Source organism: Labeo rohita, chromosome 17, assembly GCF_022985175.1.
Source record: "Labeo rohita strain BAU-BD-2019 chromosome 17, IGBB_LRoh.1.0, whole genome shotgun sequence".
Taxonomy (NCBI): Eukaryota; Metazoa; Chordata; class Actinopteri; order Cypriniformes; family Cyprinidae; genus Labeo; species Labeo rohita.
The window spans coordinates 12553852-12577482 of NC_066885.1; the positions used below are offsets into that span (position 1 = coordinate 12553852).

The 23631-nt window shown below is 35.0% G+C and overlaps 1 protein-coding gene across 2 annotated transcripts in view; it reads right to left on the reverse strand.

The window, feature by feature from the left end:
* Positions 1-233: 233 nt before the first annotated feature.
* Positions 234-23631, reverse strand: part of sorcs3b (sortilin related VPS10 domain containing receptor 3b) — a 74312-nt gene continuing 50914 nt past the window's right edge. For both annotated transcript variants that reach the window (XM_051133857.1, XM_051133856.1), the window contains exons 14-27: positions 20933-21040; positions 20517-20634; positions 17430-17563; positions 15690-15803; positions 15362-15533; positions 13225-13411; positions 12830-12963; positions 8795-8918; positions 8550-8662; positions 7689-7820; positions 5266-5365; positions 3441-3546; positions 3004-3239; positions 234-1137 (exon numbers count right to left, since the gene is read on the reverse strand). In XM_051133857.1, the coding sequence (XP_050989814.1) occupies positions 1076-1137; positions 3004-3239; positions 3441-3546; positions 5266-5365; positions 7689-7820; positions 8550-8662; positions 8795-8918; positions 12830-12963; positions 13225-13411; positions 15362-15533; positions 15690-15803; positions 17430-17563; positions 20517-20634; positions 20933-21040 (1840 nt within the window). In that variant the 3' untranslated portion in view covers positions 234-1075. The remainder of the gene's footprint in view (positions 1138-3003; positions 3240-3440; positions 3547-5265; positions 5366-7688; positions 7821-8549; positions 8663-8794; positions 8919-12829; positions 12964-13224; positions 13412-15361; positions 15534-15689; positions 15804-17429; positions 17564-20516; positions 20635-20932; positions 21041-23631) is intronic.

Here is a 23631-nt window from a genome sequence, read left to right on the forward strand (position 1 = left end):
AATCACACTGTTTACTTCCATTTCAGCAGAGAATCTTTTTTGTATCCTTTCATTTAACGTGATCCTATTAAAGATTTTTCAGTGTCACAGGTCATCTGCTGTGGGCTATTTACTGGAGGAATGAAAAGATGATAGGTGTTTGGAAATTGGCTTGAGAAACTGGGATACACAGGCCATTCAATTGTTACAGAAATGTCACACAAATCCATTGTAAAAAATCAGTGGGCAGTCACTAATGTAAAAATACATTTATTCAGATTAAAGTGACTTTCGGTTCACAGTCGAATATAAAACTGGCTGTCGGCTATTAGTAGCGATGAAACATGCGCTCCAAATGAGTATACTTGTAGGTATATAGTATCGTGAATACTAACCAAATTAAGAATATGTTGCCAACTTACAATAGTAATACACATTGCCAAGGCACAAATGGACACGTTCAGCAGATGAGACTTCTACACAGATGAAGGTACCAACCTCTATTTGTGCCATGTACATCTACTCGATCCTAAAACCATGCTCTGTATGACCTCTTAACATTGAGTCAGATGAGGTAAGCATCAATATAAACATACATAAAGCTATAAGCATATTTCAAATGATTAAATATTGATTTTTCTGTATGAAAGCGTAACATATATGATTTGGCAACTCTAAAAGTGAGCTGTTTTACAAATGTGAGGCAGTTAATCTTAATATATCTACAAGTTAACATGCAGAGAATGATCTCTTAGTTTTACAAAAGGAATTTGGTGCCCCTGCTTAGGAAGATTAGATCAGTGTCTCTAATCATCGTTTTAAGAAAGAACTGTATTGGGGTGAAAGAAACTACTCCTTGAGTGCTGATATAATATATAATTCTAGTTTTCAATAGAGATTTTGATTTCATTTACATTCTGTGATTAAAAATATCCTGATTACCACTTAAGGAATTGTTCATTTATAGAGCTCAAATGTAAAACACCACAATAATAAAAAGGCATAAGCACCACAATAACAGGAAAAGTTAAGGGAATAAAAGTATAATTATACATCTAATACAATTGATATCATAATCAAACCTTCCTTCATTATTTCAGACATTGGTGCAGTTGGGAATCTGTCTGGTCCTTTGTCGCTCTCCAACACCAAGGCCTCCTAAACACACACACACAGAAAAAGCAGAAAATCACTGTAATTGCAACCAACAGGCAAGGGCAACTCTGTGATCAATGCTTTCCACTTCAGTGTCATGGGATCAGTCCTTGATTACTGTGAATCAAAAAGTCCTGGGACACACAGAAGACAATCACCTTCTCTGACAGCAGAGTAATAAAAGTAGAATGAATGAATTGGGGTCCATCCACTGACCTCACGCTTACAAACATCAGATACACACAAAAACAAGCACATCTCTCTTCATGCTCCTTGAGCTCAAATTGCATCTTTATGAACATTAAAGATGACAGAAAAGGACTCCCCTTGTGAAAAAGAAGTGGGCTTAATTATAGTGAATGTGCAGTTCAAATCTTAAAATTATCATTTTCTTAAACTACTTGTAGGTAGTACATTAATAATGATATAAAAGGCCACTAAAGTGTACTTAAAGGGATAGTTCAACAAAAAATGAAAATTACCCCATGATTCAGTCACCCTTAAGCCATTCTAGGTGTTTATGACTTTCTTCTTTCAGATGAATACAATAGGAGTTATATTAAAAAAAATGTTTTGGCTCTTCCAAGCTTTATAATGACAGTGAATGGCTGTTGAGATTTTTAAGTCCAATTAAATGCATCCGTCCATCATAAAAAGTGCTTCACATGGCTCTGGGGGGTTAAAAAAAAGGCTTTCTGAAGCAAAGCGATGCATTTGTGTAAGAAAACTATCCTACATCATCTGCTGGAACGCCACTTTCAAGCTAGAGATTACGGTTTTTAAAGTTTTAAAAATGGAAATTTCTTACAAAAATGCATTGATTAGCTTCAGAAGGCCTTTATTAACGCTCTGGAGCCATGTGGAGTACTTTTTATAATGGGTGGTTGCACTCATTATGCTTCAAAATCTCAACACCCATTCACTTCCATTTTAAAGCTTGGAAGAGCCATCATTTTTAAATATAACTCCAGTTGTATTCGTCTGAAAGAAGAAAGTCATATACACCCAGGATGGCTTGAGGGTGAGTAAACCATGGGGTAATTTTCATTTCTGAGTGAACTATTCCTTTAAAGAGGCTACGTACATTTTAAATGTGACCCTAGACCACAAAACCAGTCATAAGTAGCACAGGGGTATTTGTAGAAATAGCCAAAAATACATTGTATGGGTCAAAATTATCGATTTTTCTTTTATGCCAAAAATCAATAAGGATGTTAAGTTAAGATCATGTTCCATTAAAATATTTTGTACATTTCCTACCGTAAATATATTAAAACTTAATTTTTTCAATATTTAGATTTTTTTGCACTCTCAAATCGGCCAAATATTGTCTTATCCTAACAAACCATACATCAGTGGAAATTTTATTTATTCAAATGATGTATTAATCTCAATTTTGAAAAACTGACCCTTCTAACTGGTTTTGTGTCCAAGGTCATAAATGGTTGTTTTAATCTTTTGTTATACTTTAAAGATGTAAACTTATTTTAGATAACTTATTAAAGCACATGTAACTATAATTTTACTGTAGTGTGGTATTTGATATTACATTTAAAGGTTAATATATTTGAAAGACAATTGCAATTTCATTTTCATTAAATGGGTCAAAAAAGCACTCTTAGGATTAACTAACTGCATTTAATGTACATTTAATCTAGATTTTCATGTAATAAACAACATGCAGTTAAGTGTTCAAGAACATTACATTATGTTCGTTTTAAAATACTGTGTTTCCATAAAAAGTATGCTTTTAGAAGTATAATAAAGTGTCCACAGCAGTTGTTAAGAAACTCACCAAGCAGACAGATTCAACACTCACACAAGAAAACCTAGCATAAATATTGTGTCTGGGTTAATCACTTTTCTCACCTGTGTTGTGAGCCTCCAGCTCTTTCTCCATCAGATCTCTGGGAGGTGGCAGATGGCTGAAGCTGTTGTGTGTTCCGGTGTTAGAGGGAAACGGTGTGTGTGTTGTGTGTGTGCTGCATGTTGTGAATGAAGTGGCTGTTGTACGCGTGCCGTTCTTCTCCTGTCCGACAGCGCTGATCATCTCAGGCTCCTTCTCATGGGTGTCCTCTGTCTCCACATGGATCCATGGGATTTTACTAGTGTTGTGAGAAAACAAAGGATAGATTTCTAGTTCAAGTAAACCAGATCAAGTTAAAACAGTCGCTAATGCCACTAAAAAGAAAGTGAGCATCATTTGTCAGCACTGGATGGTATTTCCAGGGCATATCAAAATGACAGTGTATAATTAGCCCAGATTTGTTGAACAGAACTGGGAAATTTGCAGAGGCAAGGCTTACCGTTTGAACTTGTAGATGAAGAGAATGGCCAATCCCACCAGACCCAGAGAAACTAGTAACAGCATGGCAGAGCCACTGGGGAGAACACTGGAGTCCACCAAAGGTGCTGCAGACAATGTTACACGGCATAATTCAATGTCTCGTCTCACAGTCTGTATATAAATAGTGTGCATGTATGCATCTGGCAGATGAGCCAAAGTGACTTACAGTGCATTCAAGGTAAACATTTTTTATCACTTGCTGTCCCTGGGAACCAAACCCATGACCTTGGCTTTCCTAGTGCCAAGCTTTTTTTTTTCCAGCTATAGGAAGGCAAATGCATTCAAAATGCTTTCTATGTGCTTTATAATCAATTGTATGTTCTTATAATAAATATAAAAAATAGTTATATGTTTTGAACAGGTATGAAGCCTATAATTCTGTATGCATATTTGACTGATAAAGCCTCATTATCATGGTCAGTACTTATTAAAAAAAAAACTGTATATAACTTTCAGTATAATTTCCAAAAATGACTGCCTTTGTGTCACAATGCACATATTAATTTGCTGGGAAAACTTTGCTAATTTTAATGAAATAACAGCAAGAACATCTTAGTTATTGATATAGTTATTGATATAGTAAAATTAATAATTACGATGCTTTATATTTCACATATTGTTTTTAAAGACTAATCATATTAAAAATGTATTAAACATGATACAGGTATATTTATTTCAATCATGAATGATTGTATTATGCTCATTAAAATAATTAATCTATCAATCTATAAAATAAGGTAAATATCAAGTTTAGAAATTTACCTGCTCTATCATTATTAAAATCTAAGCGATTTTTACTATAACTCTTAGTAACATAATTTTATTTATGAATAATAAAAAACTTCATGAATAAAAAGAATCATGAGCAAAATAAAAATGCTTCAATTATTATATCCTATAAACAAATTATTCTAAATCTTGTTCTTTTGTCAGAATGATCATTGATGAATAGAAATAAAGAAAAAAAGATATTACAGTAACATATAGTACTTTATATTACCAGATTATGTTATTTGTGTAACAACAGCTAACTGCAAAAACCAAAAGTCTGTCGACCACAAATGCCTTTGCTGTCTCTCAGAGCGTGTCTGATGTGTGAAAGGCATATCCATTTCAGTAATTCTAAAAACTGTCTCACTTGTTCACTGCACAGACACCCGCACAGACACCCACACACACACACACACACACACACTGCAGTCCATCCTTCAGCCCTTTGAGGGTTGACACATGATGATTGTGACCTTTCGGCAGAATGCAGGAGGCAATCTGAACCTTTTCCTGTTTGGAGCAATGAAGACAAATGGCTGTGTCTGAAAAGGGTAGAATTATATGTGGCAGAGAGACACTCTTTATGATCCTGTAATGTCATTTCCAACTCACTATATTGGTCATGCTCAGACAGGCTCCACATTATCAATATTAATCTCAAGTCCATGGTGGAGTATCTGTTCTCTAGGATTTCTAGCACCAAGAGAAGGTTGAGGGATTTGATGCAATGGATCGTCAGCAGAGTAATCATGTAGTGTACCTTACATAATCACAGAAGCATGAAGTCAACTCACATAACCACAGAGAGCACTGTAATTTACTACAACGATCTGGCAATTAAATGCAGAACAGAATGCGGTAGACAGTTAATGTAACTCAACCACAGACAACAGTGCCAAACAAGCCCAATAACCACAGACAGAAGCAGTGGAATGCATTTTGTGGTTGCATTTTGGGTCATCAGAGAACATGGACTGTCCTATTAAAATCAGAAATGAGTGTTCAGGTCTTACCCAGTGTGAGCTGAGACACAGAAACTGTGACCCGTGTGTCAGGCTTCAGATCAAACTGGATCAGGTTCTGATTTAAAGCGTTCATGAAGACCTCCGACATCTGAAACGGGAGAATGATAATGTTGAAAGTGATGATGAGAGATAGGAGAACTAACATAGTAAAGAGCTAAGGGGAAAAGCCTAGTTTTAGTCTATCGTATTATTATTAGGACTGTCAGTCGATTACATTTTTTAATGCAATTAATTACATGATGTGTTAATTAATTAATTTAATCGCAAAATAAATTTGACTGTGAAAATACCCACAAAAGATTATTTAAAGCTATTTTTGTGTTAAATGAGAAAGTAGCAAGTAGACATTACAAATTGTAGTTTTAGAAAGAAAATATTTTGTATGATTCAACATAAAATTTATTACACATAAACATTTAGGTTGCAACGGCCTAATGTAAACTATGGAACATAAAAGAAGATCATTTGAGAAACACCTTAGTATATTTTGTTCATATAATAAAAGTCATAGTAACCAAAGCAGCCTTGTTACCAACAGTCTTCAAAATCTTTCTTTTATGTTCCACAAAAGAAAGGTTTGAAACGAATTGTAATTACTGAATGAAGTAAATGACTCTCTTTATAAATGGGCCTTTGAATCACTGATTCACATGATTTGTTCAAAATGCTGATTCATTCAGAAACTAAACACTGCTGTGTTGCTCTGAGACGTGCAACAATTCTGTTATGGCTTCAAAAGTAATATGTTCTCTGCAAAATTGAGCAAAAACACATAATATTGTGTTTAAAATATTACACAATATCAACTTCTTATTTACTGAACTGTTGTATAAATTCACATGGTGATAGATCGGTACAAATTTAGCACTGGTGTCATATTGCTCTTGCTGCCTGTGTGATATTGTGGGATATGTGATATATATAAATATGAGACAAAACACATACAGGGGCATTTTTGCACCAATATCTTGAATTTTAGGGCATAACTGCAATTATGGAGTTGTTGCCCTGTATCATATCAGTCAGCTATATGAAATATAAGATGACATACAGGTCTGGGGGTAGGGCCAATGCGTGAACTGCATTAAAATATTTTAATCCCGTTATTTTTTTAAGAAATGATGGTTTTTGAGGAAAGCATTTCAGGATTTTTTTCCATATAATGGACTTCATTGGTGTCCCGATTTTGAACTTCCAAATGTAGTTTAAATGCAGCTTCAAAGGGCTCTAAATGATCCTAACCGCCTGTGCTACACAAACTTTTGTGCTTAAAAAGTATACAAATTTTATTTTTGGAAAAAAATGACTGCTCGTTTCGCTAGATGAGACCCTTCTTCCTCGGCTGGTGCTTTAAAGCTGCATTTAAACGACATTTTGGTAGTTCAAAATCGGGGCAAGTCCATTATATGGAGAAAAATCCTGAAATGGTTTCCTCAAAAACCATAATTTCTTTACGACTGAAGACAGAAAGACATGAACATCTTGGATGACAAGGGGGTCAGTAAATTATTTGTAAATTGTTGTTCTGGAAATGGACTTCTCCTTTAAAGGATCCGCCCCTTTAAAAAAGGTAGTTTTAGACAGAGGGTCAGAATGTGAGTTGAAAATAATATTTTTTCACATATTTATTTTTTGTGTAATAAATGTGTTAGAACATTATAGGTAAACCTCAAGGAACATATTTAAATAATAAAAAAAACATGTCATGACCCCTTTAATAAGTGTAAAAAAAATTCAGTTACTGAAATCATTTCAACATGTGGACATGCACTAACATTCAAGCATGCACTAACACTAACGAATTGAATGTTCAAAAGAGCAGCATTTATTTAAAACAAAAATGTTTTGTAACTTTATAAATTTTGCTACTGTCACTTTTAAGCAATTGAATGCGTCCTAACCTAAATTGTTAATAACAAATCACACTGACCCCAAACATTTCAACGGTAATCTATTAAATATTTATAAAGGCTGCAAAAAAGCTTTATTTGCATAACATTTGTGAATATGAATCTTTTGTAAGCCATTTACTTACTTCATTTTTCATTTCAGAAAGCTGTAGGTCATAATCCTACATAAACTGAGAATGCAATAAAAAAAATACTGGCAGTTTTAGCATAAATTTGAATTATTGTTGAGAACAAATTTAACTGGAGTTTTTATTTCTCTTTGTGGTTGCTGGGCATTACAATTCAGCCCATGACATTTTAAAAGTAAGTGCATGTATTTTTCAGCAGGTTTATTCGCTAGTAATAAAGCCTATTTTTATTGCCACTGTAATTTATTTAGCCATCAAAAAATCATAATAGGTTATTTTAACAAATTGTATCGATCATCAGACCTTGTCATTTGGGGGATCATAACAAAGCATTTTGTTTTAGTTTATGTGTGTGTGTGTGTGTGGTTCTCGCCTTGTCAAGCTGTTCTTCTGTGTGTGATCTGAATGCCGACCGGTTTGTCTCTGGTAGGATAAAGAGCTCAGCGGCAGTCGGAGATCCAGGAAACACAGAGACCAACAACTGGTCCTCAGGGAACCCGCAAACCTGGAGAAAAACACACACAGATCAACATGCATTTCTCATACGCTGCTAAACATTAAATGCAACAAATTTTATCAGCATGCAACATTCATGACGGAATCTAATTCATGCGTAAAAGCTAGTCAATCATTTCACGCCCGTTTGCACATTAATAATATCTCGGTTAATGTTTGCAAATCATAATAAGTCATTCCAGCAAATCTCAAGACGGTTGTAATATTTATGATATGATGTTGCGTAACCGCATCGAAAGCACTCTGTTCGAGTCGAAAATCCAGAGGTATTGGGAGACCATTATATTTGTGCTTCAGCGACTCATTGTAATAGAGTTCTGCAGAGCAGTTCTTTGTCTCTGTTCTTTAATTGGCTGACTGGCTTTAGAGTCTCTCCGTTGCCGCATCAATATTCACTCTGAACTCCTGTGATTCACTCTCGCCAGTAGCGCTACATTACCCTATCTCTCGCTCTCAGACTGAGGGGAAATCAGATGGATGCGCGAGAGCACGTAAAGCCTCTCAGCCAAACACGAACCTCGCCGGAGAGCCCAGAAAGAGCCATCAGGCTTTAAACCAGCAGCGTTTGAGAGAGAGGAAAGAGAATAGCTGAAGAGAGAGGAAGCGTGGTGAGCTATCAGCAGCCTTTCAAGAAATTTCATGAGTTCCTTTCAGCAGTTCACTGACATGAACAGAGCACTCCAACAGGAACTGATGATGGACTTTTAAGGTTGTATACCTGAGAGAGCGTTGCCCTGACAACACGCCCCACGTCCTGTCTCCATTCGGCAACGGACGGGTTGTGCTCTTCCAGGTTAGGAGAGAACGACAGCAGTAAAGAACGGAAGAAGTCTGGGAACCAGAGCATAAAGTTGCATTGCCAAAAATCCCTCTTAATTCCAAATATGTCTCTGCCAAACTAAAAATACCACATTCTGTATCTCAAAGAACACCACAGTGTTCGTAACAACAGGAGGTCTTCACCTTTGACAGTGATGATTTTCACATCCTGTAGGACTGTGCCTCCTGCCGACACCTGAACGGTGACAGAGTTCGGTCCTTCTCGTGTGAACGTGTGCGAAACACTTCCTTCCAGTGTGATCAGTGGCTGAAAACACACACATACGAGACGTTGGGTTCAGGATTAACTGCACAGGGAAACAGGAAAGCAAATCACAGCTCTGACTGATGTGTGAGTGGCAGAATCATTTATAGCAGAAACCAGTTACAGCCCTATATGGCCAAACTCCCGCTGTGTTTCACGGTTCACTTGTCATGTTTTTGATCTTAGGGCTTTTCGTAGATATATTGGTCTTAAGGATCTTCATGCTTTTTCCTGGTATTTCTTAACAAGCCGCTCTGTTCGTGAGATTCACTTGCAATTTACGCAGGGCTTGCTGATCTAATTTTTGTGGTGCTTTTGTTTTGTTCCTAGCACATGATGGGCATGTTGGGCAGGGGCACTAAAACAGCATTTGTAAATGACATTTTAGCATTAATATTCATTCAAAACAGTCATGCAGTTACATTTTGCTGCCTTGTTTTTCATAGAAATTTAAGTAGTGAATACAAAAAACGTTGTACTTTTAGTGTATAATGGGTTAAGCTCATGCATTTACTTCACTTAAATTATTTACGAGCATATTTTTTAATATTGCTAACACACTGGAGGGGTTGCTTTTTGCCTGGTCGTGCTCTTTGTTGTATATTATTACTTTATTAAACATTAAAAGCAACCACGGCTGGCTTATAAACAAACCTGGACTGCAAAACTGGGCAACATTTTAGTTGCTTTCAATGGGATTGTGTTGTTTGCATCACCCTAAAATAAAGTCAGAGTTGGAAATGTCTTGGAAAAAAAAAAAAAAAAAGTGTCTTTTTCTACAAATTTTGTTTGTATGTAGGCAAATTATTAAGAAGGGTCATATTAACATCTTCCTTGTAAATATATATATTTTTCTATTTTGTTAAAAAGTTTTCAGAGGTAAGTCAATAATAATTAAAATTTTAACAAAATTTCAAGTGTGATTTATGAGATTTGTTGTATTCTGAATCAAATTTTTCTTTGTAAAAGGCAAAATGTTGATCATACTGATTTCAAAGTTAAGGATTCATTATTTTGAATATACACTGGAGCAAACACTATTATAATATCTTAGTTGATGATTCAATATACTTTATTTTTGACAAAACATCCCATGTTTCGGTAGTGACTGCACATTTTTGGTAGTGACAGTAATGTTTTGGTACAGCGACCACATCACATTTTAACTCACATACTAAAACACTACTAAAACATACTAAAGTACTAAAAATTGGCATAACTACTAATATTTTGTTTATTCCCCTCAGATAAAGAATTATTTGTTTCCTTTTGTCACTACAGAAACAATGATGACATTTTTTGGTTGTGACTGTTTTGGTAGTGACAATTTTAGATATTTTTGAAGCTAGCTCAAAGATGCTAATCAGCACATGGGTAGCTAGCACAGTTCTGAACAGTTGTACACATAGAAACTAAATGTTATGGAATAACTCCCAAAAAAGTGTGCTTAATTGCAGAAAAAAAGTGTTTTTTTAGTGATGTTTTTTAGTGATTTACCTCAAAATAATGAGACCTATCTACTCATACCTTGTAGCTATGAGAGAGGGACACATGAATATTTCCTGATCATAAATTTAGGGATGTAGTTGAAACTGGTCTCAGCCAATGGACTAAAACATACACTGTTTCGGGAGTGACATGAAAAATGCGGAACACATTTTTCACATAAAGTTTCATGATTTACAAAGAAAATATAAATATATACTAAATATTTTTTGTAACTTCACTTTTTTTTTAAAAAAAAAATATAAAATAAATATATTGTTTAAGTTGAAAGTTTAGGGTTACACTGTAAAAAACAATTTGTTGAGTCAACTTAAAATAGTGTGTAACCTGGCTGCCTTAAAATTTTAAGTTCAGTCAACTCAAAAAAAGTTTATTCAACTTGAAATGTTAAATTATACTAAGTGACAACTTAGATATTTGAGTTGAATCAACACCTTACCCATCTGTTAAGTTTAGCAAACACAAATATCTAAGTTGTTACTTAGTACAACTTAACATTTCAAGTTGACTAAACTTATTTTAGTTGACTGAACTTAAAATTTTAAGGCAGCAGGGTAACCAATTATTTTAAGCTGACTCAGCAAATTGTGTTTTTTATTTTTTACAGTGTAGAGTTTGGGACAGCCACCTCCCAATTGAAAGTACCCAATAAATGATGATTTTATATATATTAAGCTTACTGATATTTTTAATATTATTGTGGGTTTCAACAGATAATAGAATGATCTTAGTAAACATCTACTGAATTCTTAAATGCTTTTTAAATTTGTTTTTTGGTTGTGGGACAGTTTGCACCAATTCTATATAATGGCCCATATATAGGAGGAAGGCACATAGGGTGAAAAGAGCAGATAATAATATTACAGTTATTTTACAGAGAGAATCTAAACAGGAAATTCGATTAGAAAACAAAGCTTCTATTCAAGTGAGTTTTTAAATGCCTTTAAACAGCTCAACCCTGTGGCAGGTTTCCAGCAGAAAAACGCTCTAGAACTTAGATGCATAGTCATTAAAAACTGCTCTGCCGCTTTTATGTGTTTCACCTCAGAAATGTTAAACAGACCAGAACTGAATGATCTCATAGTGTGATTAGGGACATAATTCAGTGATGTTTAAAAGCATCATAAAATAGTGATTCATACGCTGATAATAACGGTAGCTTAAATTCATCGTAATCCTGCATGACATGAAAGATCAGTATTATGATGTCAAAATGAAGTCTGATGATTGAGTTGAAACAAATGTAAAAACAAAATATGTTAGCAATATCAACAACATAGTTCGAAAGTGTGGGGTTGGTTAGATTTTGTAATGTTTTTGAAAAAAGTTTCCTATGCTTAACACTGCTGCATTTATTTGATCGAAAAAAGTATAATTGATAAATATTAAAAGATGTTTTTTTTTTATTTGAATATTTTTAAGAAATCATTTATATGATGCAAAGCTGAATTACTCCAGCAGCCATTACTCCAGTCCTCCATGTCACATGATCCTTTAGAAATTAATATAATATGCCGATTTGCTACATTTATTACTATTTTCATAGTTGAAAAAGCTTGTGTAGCTTAATTCAGTATGGAAACCACAATACATGATTATTTTATTCTTTCTTTGATTAACAAGTTAGAAATAACTGCACTTATTTGAAACATCTTGTAGCATTATTTGAAGAGTTCAGATGCAATAGCAGCTAAAAGCCATTTCGGTCAAAAATGAGATACTGAATGATACTGAGTGAATGCTCCTGACATGTCCATAAAATACTTTTACTTCAAATTTACTAAATTCCAGCCTCAGCCCAATCAGAAGTACCAGTAATTACATAGAAACCTATACAAAGTGGCCAGAAAGAAATGCTCATTTTAAAGAAATACGTCAGATTGATTTGGAGGCTTTTGCATCTGAACTCTTCATTTACAAAATATTTGTCCTTGTAGACTAAGTATCATTTGCTTTGAAAAATAAAACAATCATAGTGACCCCAAACATTTGAACGGCCCAATAAAATTCTACCTTATGACAAGCTATCTATAATTAAAATTCTATCTGGGCTTTTTGGCCAAATTGAGCTGGCAGCATTTTCCCCTTGTGTTTTCCCAGCTATGCCTATCATTCATCAAAAACTGTTTTGACAGAGTTAGAATTCATTTATTCTTTTTCTTTTGGAAGCAGGTGTTCATACTCCAAAGGGGAAAAACACACAATGTGTCAGTACACTCCCAACCAAAACGTGGCTTTGCTTTTTACTTATTTGACTATCTGAATCCATCCTAATAACAGGTTTACCAATCTGACCCTGGCAAACACAATATCTTTGGCAGAGCCCTTGAGGTCAAAAGTAATACTAGAATAGCTGCCTAACTGATCTGGGCCTTTGGGTCACATGTATAGATACTCAGCGTTTGAACCTCTGTGCTGTTATTGAACCACCAGTAGAAGGTAGCGGTCCTGGGTTGACTGGGCCACAGCACTGCTGTCAAGTTGGCCTCTTTTCCTCTGTTGACGACCACCGGTGCCGAAAGAAAGATACGCTCCACGGGACCTAACATGACACATCGGACGTGATATCTCATCAGACACAATATGAAGTCAATAACGATCACATTTAGTACTGAACACAACAGCAATTTCTTCTTCAACACATCCTTCATCGAGAACTGGTTCTGAAATAGATTGTCTAGATGTGCAGTCAGTGGCATAGAGGTAATTTAGCCTGACAGGAAAAGTTTTTTATACTGGTGACAGTGACTTCTTATAGAGAATTCAAATTCTTTGTAATATATGTGTGTGCTCATGTACATACTGGTGATGTGCAGATAGAGCGAGCTGCTGTCAGACCCCTGACTGTTCTGAGCACGTGCGGTGACCCTGAATATCCCAGCGACCCTGTACGTGTGTGTGATGCTGTCACCAAGGCGACTTATGTTGGAGTATGACACCGAGATGCCATCTCCAAAGTCCACATGGAGACTTGTAGACAGTGAGTCACCCTACAGAAAAAAGGCAAAAAAGACAGATATATTCTATGGTTTTGCATGTAAAGGCTTTGAGATAGAAAGAAAAACTGGTTCTCAAACTTTGGTTTACAGATGGCTAAATACATAAAATGATCATTTTAACAATGAATTACTGTTAACATCAATTTTCTACCTGATCTTATGATGAAAACGTACCTGTGGGAACTTTATCACAAGATGCGAAATACGTACCAATAAGTACATATCGCTGCAGTTTCCAACAGAAATGAACACTAGAGGTGATAAAACAACGAGCACTTGTAATCGTTTTCGTACACAGTTTTGATTACAGCTCCATATGTTTCGCTTTCCGGACATAACAAGCTTTCTCGGTAGCTCAACCGGCACGGAATTGGAAGCGGAATCCTTGGGTACAAATCCCGTGAAAAACATGACTCATGATGAAAGAGTGGAAAGGTGAGAGATCGAAAAATAAGCTGAAAAAGCATGCTTTTGATTGCGTTTTTACATCACATTGATACAGGTGGGACGTTATTTTAAAATATCATGGAGCATTATGATATTTATGATATTTATGATATTATAGTGTCACTCAATGGACATTTCAAATCAGAACTGCGGTGACACGTACAAAACAAACGTCACATAAAACATACCATATGTACGTTCCGGGGGGAAAAAAACGAACACTCTTTTAGCAACAGACATATAAATATATATATATATATAAACAAGTAATAAAGAAATACTTAATAAATTAACCCAAGTACTCTAATCAAAATTGTTGTCAACAACAATTTTGTCAGTTGTCAATAACAATAGACTGTTTCAAATTTTATCTAAATTATGCATATAAAAACAGGAGCTCATAGAGCTTGAATATTATGACAAAAACCATTATTGTAGATTATTGATCTTTATATTGTAATAATGATTACTAATCGATTTAGAAAATAATATTAAACGTTTTTGTTTCGTTTTGGGCACATCACATTCTGGCTTCACAGATGAACATGTCAGACCATGATGTTAGCCAAGTCTAGCACAAAACTTTATGCAAAAACTTCTGCTATAATCACTGAAGCTATGAAATTGACATTTTATTTACACCGTATCTGCACTGTGTTGTTTATGATGAGGGAATTTGCAAGCGTACGCATTCAACAACATCTCCGGTGTTTTTAGCGCTGACTAATCTCAGCACCTCTGATTGGCCAATGGATTCCTAAGTTCAACAGAAACGCGTTTGATTGGTTATGAGGCTCAACTCTGCACAAAACAGTGCGAATCTGATGCAAAGCCCTCATTTATTTTCAACCCTGACATGCATTCATTGTGGTACTCTTGTGAACATGCGTCAAAGACTGACACGGAAGAGAAGAAATTGCTGAAAAAAGTCATTATTTTTGTTTTCTTTGCGCACACCAAGTATTCTCGTAGCTTCATAAAATTAAGGTTGAACCACTGATGTCATATGGACGATTTTATCAATATTCTTACTACCTTTCTGGGCCTTAAATGTGGTAGTTGCGTTGCTGTCTATTCAGGGTCAGAAAGCTCTTGGATTTCATTAAAAATATCTTAAAAGTCTTGCGGGTTTCGGAATGGCACGAGAGTAAGTAAATAATGACCGAATTTTCATTTTTGGGAGAACTATCCCTTTAATGCATTCTTGTTGTATTCACTAAATAAAAATCTTACTGACCCCAAACTTCTGAAGGGTAGTATATGCAAGTGAGTTAGAAAGAAAGCAGCAGCCTAGCAAAATTATGGATTGGTGGCACAAGGCAAGATTTTCTTTGACAAGGACAAAGAATAAGCCCCTCTTATGAGATTTAGGGTTTTGGTGGTTTACTTTCAGTGTTGGTCTGCCATCTTGAAAAGTTTGAGAACCACAAATCTAAAGCACAACACCTTGTTATATGAATGAATTTGTATGTGTCTCTGCACCTGCTGACTCACATTTTGCAATGCTACTCTGAAGGTGATGTTGGTTCCCAGTACAGCAGTGAGCTGAGAGTTGACGGTGCTCAGCTGTAGGCCACTGGGTGCTATGGGTTTACACTGTTGCATTCTGGGACTCAGTGTATCCTTCAGACCCTCTCTACAGTTATTCAACAGCACTTTCCTGTACCTGCACCAACATGCACAAAGACTTTAGAAAACACCTTCTATTACCAGCAGAGACACAAAAATAGATATGTATTTAATACACAAACAGTCAAAAACTCTTATGAAGGCTGTCACAAAGAGTCTCATATGGATCTGTGTACCCATGAGCGTGTGTTACCCTGTGCTGTTGCGGTAGCGCTGTCCATGGCTGCAGGTGTGTGCTGGTAAACTGACATCATACCAAAATGCAGGTGCACATTTTCCACTAGCCTGTCTCTCAAATCCATAATCACTGCAGGGAAAATGATAAAAACACATCAATTATTCAGTTTGGTTAAGCTCCCTTCTATGATGCAATAGCAGTCTATTGAGAGAGCTGGCTTTGGATATATGCTGCATAGACTGCACTTTACATACACTATAAAATAAAGGTTTTTCAGTGGTTTTCTCACATACCTTAGGATCAGCTAAAACCACTTTTTATATTTTCACTGTATTGTTCTTGTGCTGGCTACATGAAATGTTCCCACGCTTTCTGACAAATATATTTCTATGCTTTTTCCTTGACCTTTCCAGTCGTTTGCTGTAAGGACTCGCTGAAAAAAATAGTTTTACAGAGATTGCACTTACATAAGTAACTTACAGCCTACAAAATATTTTAGAACCAAGCATTTATTTAAATTATTTGAAAATACATTAAAAGTGCAACACATCTATTGCCATATATCTATTGAGTACGTCAGCAGTTAAAAATCACCACAGTGTTATTTTAGTATTATTTATATAACATGTATTAATATTTTGCTTCTGTTTGTATATTTTCAATTTTCACTTCAATTTTAGTTTTAGTTATGTGCTTTTGTCATTCTTTTTTTTAGTATTTCAGTTTAAGTTCTAATTTATTTTATTTCAGTTTTTGTAATTTTGTAGTCATTTTTATACTTAAAACTCAACTTTTATTTCAGTAACATTTCTAATTTCAGTTCTGTTTTACATTAAATTTATTTTTATTTACATTTATTTAAATTTATTTCAATTAACGAAAATTATTTTTAATAGTTTTTGTCACCAAAAACAACTAGGACTTGCAATCAGACTGCCAAGTCTTTGGTTTTAACTGAAGCTATTAAAGTAAATGAAGTGTAGAAAATGGGAAAAGTTTTACGATCAAAGGCGAAGCAGTTTTCAACAGCAAAAGTCTTATTCATACCTGAAAAGGAACCCTGATGAGCAAACATTTTAGCAGCACAGTAGCCTTAAGTTGTGATTGGTTAGTGCATTTACAAGGTATAAACTGCTGAAGGGGATCAGATCAGGGCTAAACTCAGTAACACCAGCTCCTTTAGGCTAATCAGATCACTGCCACATTTATCATCCATTTAAATATTCATTACTTATTCATTTGGAGATAATTAATCATTTGACATTATGCTAATTTTGCGCGCCTCTCATTCATACGTGTAATTTGCCTAAGAGCAGACGACTCTAATGGAGCCTGTGTGGGGTACAAGGGAGATTTATGTCGTCGTTATGATCAGCGCAGGAGTGTGTCTCCGTGTGCATCGGGGTGGGCTTGTAAAGACGTCTCCATCAGTACAGCGCTATGATTACGACAGACTGATGTAAAACCAGGTTTTTACCTTGCCACCTCAAGAGGAAGCTAATTTAATGTAGCGACTGCCACAGTATCATAAACTGTGCTGAAAAAAAATGGAAGGGAAAAACCTTGTTTTTTACATTCAAATGCCGCTTAATTAATCTGTATAATTGGTTGGATCCCTGCAGCTTTTGTTCTCTGCATGCAACGCTGAGTCCTTTGATCCACAAGAGTTACTGTCACTCATTTCCTCCATTGGAAAAGCAGCTGCTCTGCGTTTCCGTGTGTGTGCACGTATGCGTATGCGTGCGTGTGACTCACCACTCAAAGTCGTAGAGGGTGCAGATGCAGGGCTCAGCTGAAACAACTCGAGAATATTCCCGACCCAGAGTGCAGTGTGTGCCAGGCTTTCTCTTCATATACACCTGTCTCTCTCCCATCACACACACCTCGCCCTGCAATGCACATAAAAACCTAGTTAACTAACTATACTGTAAAAAAAAACACAATTTGTTGAGTCAACTTAAAATAATTTGTTACCCTGCTGCCTTTAAATTTTACGTTCAGTCAACTCCAATAAGTTAGTCAACTTGAAATGTTAAGTTGTACTAAGTGACAATTTAGATATTTGAGTGGACTAAATTAAAAATTTAGTTGGTTAAACTTAAAAGCTGCCTTTGTTACCCAGCTGCCTTAGAATTTTAAGTTGAATCAACTCAAATATCTAAAGTTGTCACTTAGTACAACTTAACATTTCAAGTTGACTAAAATTTTTACAGTGTAGCAGTCAAAGTCACCAAACATTTCTAGTTTCCATTAGGGCTTTTAGGTTTACTACTTTCAGGTTTACGTTATAATGCAACTATTTCAGTTAACAAAAATGATTTTTAAAGAGCAGGTCATGTGGGTTTTTGAAAAATACCTTGTTTACAGTTTGTAATGTAGCTATCCTTCAATGTAAACAGTCTGCAAAGTTGTTAATCAAAAACGTGCATTATACATAAAGATATTGTCCTTTAAAAGAATGAGTCGACTCAGAATCGCCTTAACGAGCCATCATATTTTCGAATCTTCTGCCTGTTACCGATCTACATCATGTTCAGAAGACGCTGCGTTTCCATGATACCACAGCAATACAATTCAAACCTTTTGTTGTTGTGCTCGTGTGCTACTTCTGTAAACTTGGCTTTTATCTTCTTTGGCTTCTAATCTTCTTTATTTGGACTAACAAGCATTTCCGAGCCCAGGGTTGCCAGGTTTTCACAAGAGAACCCACCCAATTGCTACTCACCAGCCCAATTGCATTTCGAGGGGTTCCCCAGTAAAAATTGTGTTCCGGAGGGTAAAATACACGTTTTTTGGCGGGGTTCCCCTGGTACAGTTCACATTCCTGGGTATAAATATAGCATTGTTGGGGTCGCTTCAACCCCCATTAAAAATCAAGTTTAAAAAAAAACTTTTTGTTGGCATTCCAGGGGCTAAATATGACGTTATTGGGGTCGCTTCAACCTGCGACATCAAAAACAACCATGGACTTGGCAACACAGATAGTAGCACTCGCTAACTTGCTCAAGTACTCCTCTCTGTGCCAATCACAACAGGCTTGGCCAGCTGACCAATCAGAGCAGAGTATGCTTATGGAAGGGAGGGGTGTACAGACATTCGCTCAGAACTGCTTGAACAAATCATTTCGAAATCATTGACAAATGACTATGTATAAATGTATATTCTGAGAAAATTACAATGTTTTCTGACCTTAGATGCATTTAAACCTGTTGTAGGGGACTCCAAAACAATATTAGGACACTTTAAAAAGCATATGACCTGTTCTTTAATAGTTTTATTTAGCAATAACAATGCTTGATTGGAATCTGGTGGTCAAACTTTTTTTTTTTTTTTTAATTAAAGCGTTTTTTAAATATAATGTAGAAAATTGTCTCTGTGTGAATGAATGACAGACACGCAGTTTCATTCACTACACACATACTGAAGCAAGCGTGACTTGAGAGTCACTTCATGTGCATTTTTAAGTTTTAAAACTATAATATCTTAAACAAACAGAAACTAAAAGGTCTTCACAGCAACCCGTCAAAATAAATGTTTGGTTTAACTTGAAGAAACTGTGGCAAAATTACTTAACGTAATGATCGCACTACTACTAATAAAATTATTATTAAAACATTTTTTTTGTGTGGAATATTTACTAGAAGAAAATATTTACCAGAATTTATTTACCACAAAAAATGTAATTACACAACACAGTGAAAAAAACAAAAATATATATATATATATATATATATATATATATATATATACACATAATACATGATTAAATTAATACTTAATAAATAAATAAATAAAATAATAATAATACTTAATATTATCAATCTTTATAAAATCAATTAATTAGATATGCTTGATTATTTAAATTTAAAGAAACCATTAAAATGGACTCCAGAAATTAATGTAAAACACAGAATTTTGTAAAAATAAAACTGAATTTGAGAAAAAATGAATTTGAGACTTCATAGACTCTTAAAATTTTAACTTTTGTTAAACTTTTAACAAATTGTTGTTAAATTGTATACATTTCATGATTTCAATTAATTAGACATGCTTTTTGATTTTTTATTTTACCATTAAAACAGAGTCTAGAAAAGTTCAAATGAAAAAAATGGAAATGTTATTTGGAAAACAAAAGTTGGGAAAAAATAAAACACATTTCATAGGGCTCTAGAAGTTCAAATATATACCTATATATGTATATATATTTACAAATGCACAGGAAGCAGGGTTCCCAGGTCTGTGAAACAAAAACCAGCCCAATAGCTATTCAGAACTAGCCCAATCACATTTTTCCTACAGTTTTCTCGCTCCGTTGGGGGTCTCTGAAATAGCTTTTGCTTTAACCAGCGGAATAAAAAAACAACCCATGGCAACAGTGTAAAAGTAGCCCAATTCTGCAGAAGCAGTGACAAGAAGTCAAGCATGGACATGTTACCCCCCGAAAAAAAACGCAGTTTTCTAGTTACTTCTGCTTAGCTGAGGATAGCTACAGTAGTTAGTACGAATTTTTAGAAAACATATTGTGCTTCCCAGGAAATAGATTTGACATGCAATAGATGCTGACTCTGAAACTCCGTAAAACCACAAGTGAGAGTCAAGGCTGATGGACAACATGTCACCAATATTATGCGCCGGTATCTGTTGCAAAAATCCATTACGACTCCATTAATTTCCATTCTGCTTGGGCATGTTACCCCAGAGGTGAAAATAATCTCCCGTGCCACCCTAATTACTAGCGAATTCAGTGCCAAAAGAAACTCACGTTGAATGTTGAGTGAGTGAATTAGTGCTTTGCTGTTGAGACCGAACAGTAAGGCGTGCTGATAAATGTGAGGTGACAACCTTGTTATGCAGGTGCCACGTCTGAAAGTCTCCGTCTGTGCATTTCCGCCCAAACAGGGAGCTGTAGTCAATCTTTATCAGCTGCCAGTCAGAGTGGTAACTAAAGTGCCCGAAGAATCTACGAGGAAAGAGATGCTTAAGCACAACAGGGTCCGTTTACTTTTACATTCTTTACAATTGCTAATGAATCAGAGAGAACACATTTTCCTATGGCAAATCCGTAAAGGGCTAATGAGAAGGAAGTGTCAGTGCTATCAGTACAAGCAAGTGTGAGGATCATAGTCCAGGCATGCAGACATGCGAATGAAAAGATTTAATCTGATAATAATGATCCCAGTACGTGAAGGTTCATTACTGACACCTCCTGGACCATTTGGATTAGTGTGGCTGAGAAGACGAGGTGAAATAATTCTTACGTAATGATGCGATTCTCGGTCTCTGGAGTCATCAAAACCCCGTCGACAAACAGGGGCGTAGACGAAAAGCTGAGTTTGTCCCACTGCCGGCCTTCATCCAAACTAATCCTAGACACACATACATTTCACAAATCATTTCACTGGCAGAGCACATTAGGTTCAGATTCTGATTAATACACTGCACGGTGCACATTTGACAAAGACATAAAAATAGAAGATGCATTTGTTCAGTCATCTGAGAATATTTAGCGGATCCACAAAAACAAGTCATTGTGGAGTCTCTGCATTAACATTTAATGTGGGCTACATCTGCATAATTACATTAAAATCAAATCTAATATATGCTCATTGAGAAATATCAAGACAAAATTATTCACCATACCCCACTTGTGTTTACGTTGTTCTCTAATCATTATTAGCATGTAAAATGCATATTATGTCTCATTACACATGCAGTCTATTTTGCATTTCATTGTTCTTTTTATGCTGCATCTCTTTATTCTACTTTATTTCTGTCCTTTGCATTATTTTTATTGGTAAGTGGTTCGTCAGTTTTGTTTTTTAGATCTTGTTCTTTCTATGAACATCTTATATTTTAAAGCACTTGTGTTCTTGTGTATTTGGAGTCCTCCTGTTTGCCTTGTTCTGTGAGCTTTGAATGTTTAACCTGAACTTGCTGGATAGTCATAGTCGTGTTTTTTGGGAATCTTCATTTATATTAAGCTAATTTCAGCATAATTTGGTTATTTTGTCTTAATTGCTTTATGTAACCAACTGCAAGTCTGCAGAATTCTGCATAAATCCCATTAAATCAGCACACATTAAGTACACAGATTCTGTCTGGATATTGGTATGCTTATAATACTATACAAAATCTATCGTATATCTAAAGTATGTTGTTGTTTTTTAAGAAATTAATACTTATTCAGCAAGAATGCAATAAATTGATCAACAGTGACAGTAAAGTCATTTATTATGTTACAGAAGATTTTTTTTTCCCAAATAAATGCTGTTTATTCTATTCTATACTATTTTGTTCTATTCTATTAGTTATTTAATTTAGGTATTTATTCTATTATATTAGTTGTTTAATCCTAAAAATGGTTCAGAAAAATGTACACAAAAAACAGTATAATTTAACATCAATTTATTAAAAGTAAATTTTTAATTAATTTTCTGGATTCCATTTTAATGGTTTCACTAAATTTTAATATTCAAAAGCATATTTTTTTATAAAGAATTAATTTATTGTTATTGAATTTATTATTTCTTCTTTTTTCTCAGAAATACTGTGTTATGCATTTACATTTTTGGTAAATAAATTCTGGCAAATATTTTTTTCTCTGTTAAATATTTCTTTAAAAAAATTCTTAAATCAAGAAGGATTTTCTAGAGAAGCAGAAATCATTTCCTTTTTTTCAGAAAAAAGAAGTCAAAATTAATTATCTGCCAGTGGGGTAAGCAAAATAATCTTGCTTTCTGCTTGAAAATATTTTATTTTGCTAATAAGCAAAAAAAATGTTGACTACTTTTTTCTGAAAACAGGATAATAATTTTTGCTTGTCTAGAAAATCCTTCTTGATTTAAGAATTTTTAAGACAGCGTGCTGTGAAGACCTTTATGTTTCTGTTTGTAGGCCTATATGATATGACAACAGTCCTTCTCAAAAGAAACATGCAGGATTCATATTTAAATTGTATTTTTGCGACTTAATATTCACAGACACTAGTCCATATCACATTTTTGTACAGACCTACTTTTGATTTATTCATCCAAAATTTGGCAAATTTTGTGATATTATGTTTTATATAGTAAATTACATTTTTATGACTGGAATCTACAATTCTGCCCACGTTTTACGCATCGCTGAAATCATAGGACCTTTATTAGAATATTTCTGAAGGATCGTGTGTGTTTTCTGAGGTTTCACATTTACAATTTAAAATATGTTAAAACAGAAAACTCTTATTTTACACAGTATATTTTACAATATTACTGTTTTTACTTTATTTTGATCAAATAAAGGCAGCCTTGGTGAGCATATGAGACTTCTTTTAAAAACATTAAAAATCTATAAACCAACCACAAACTTCTGAATGGTAGTGTACATCTTCACAATGCTTTTAAACGCTTACTGTTCTCTATATTATTGTTTCTAACAGACAGAACAGTCTCTTCATGGCGTCTTTTCATGTAGAAAGGAAAGATTTTCTGGTTTGGTGTTTCTGTTGTTGTAGATATGGGTCAAAGTCACCCGAGCTGACGGCTGAACACCCGCACACACATCTGACTTCTGTTCTAACAGCAACCCACAGGAGGATACAAATTATCTTCCGCAGCCTAATTGATCCTGACAACGTTTCAGAGCTTAGCACATCAAAGCCGCGAGTGTGACGTGGCAGGAACAACATGTGAACGGAAGCCCACCGAATCCCACCTCTGCTTCAAACCTTAACCCCCCCAACATGAGCATAAAAGCCCTGGCAAACACAGCCACCTGCACTACAAAGCTATGACAGACACTTTCGCTGAAAGGATTCCAAATGTTTGATATGATAAGACCTATTGCCTGCTGTTTATATCTGCCAGTCCTCATATCAAAGCTGACGCTTAAGCATGAGGGAACTTCAAAAACTTAGGCTGAATAAAAAATATCCAAAAAGTTAGAGATATACTGCAATGAACTTAAACATACATAA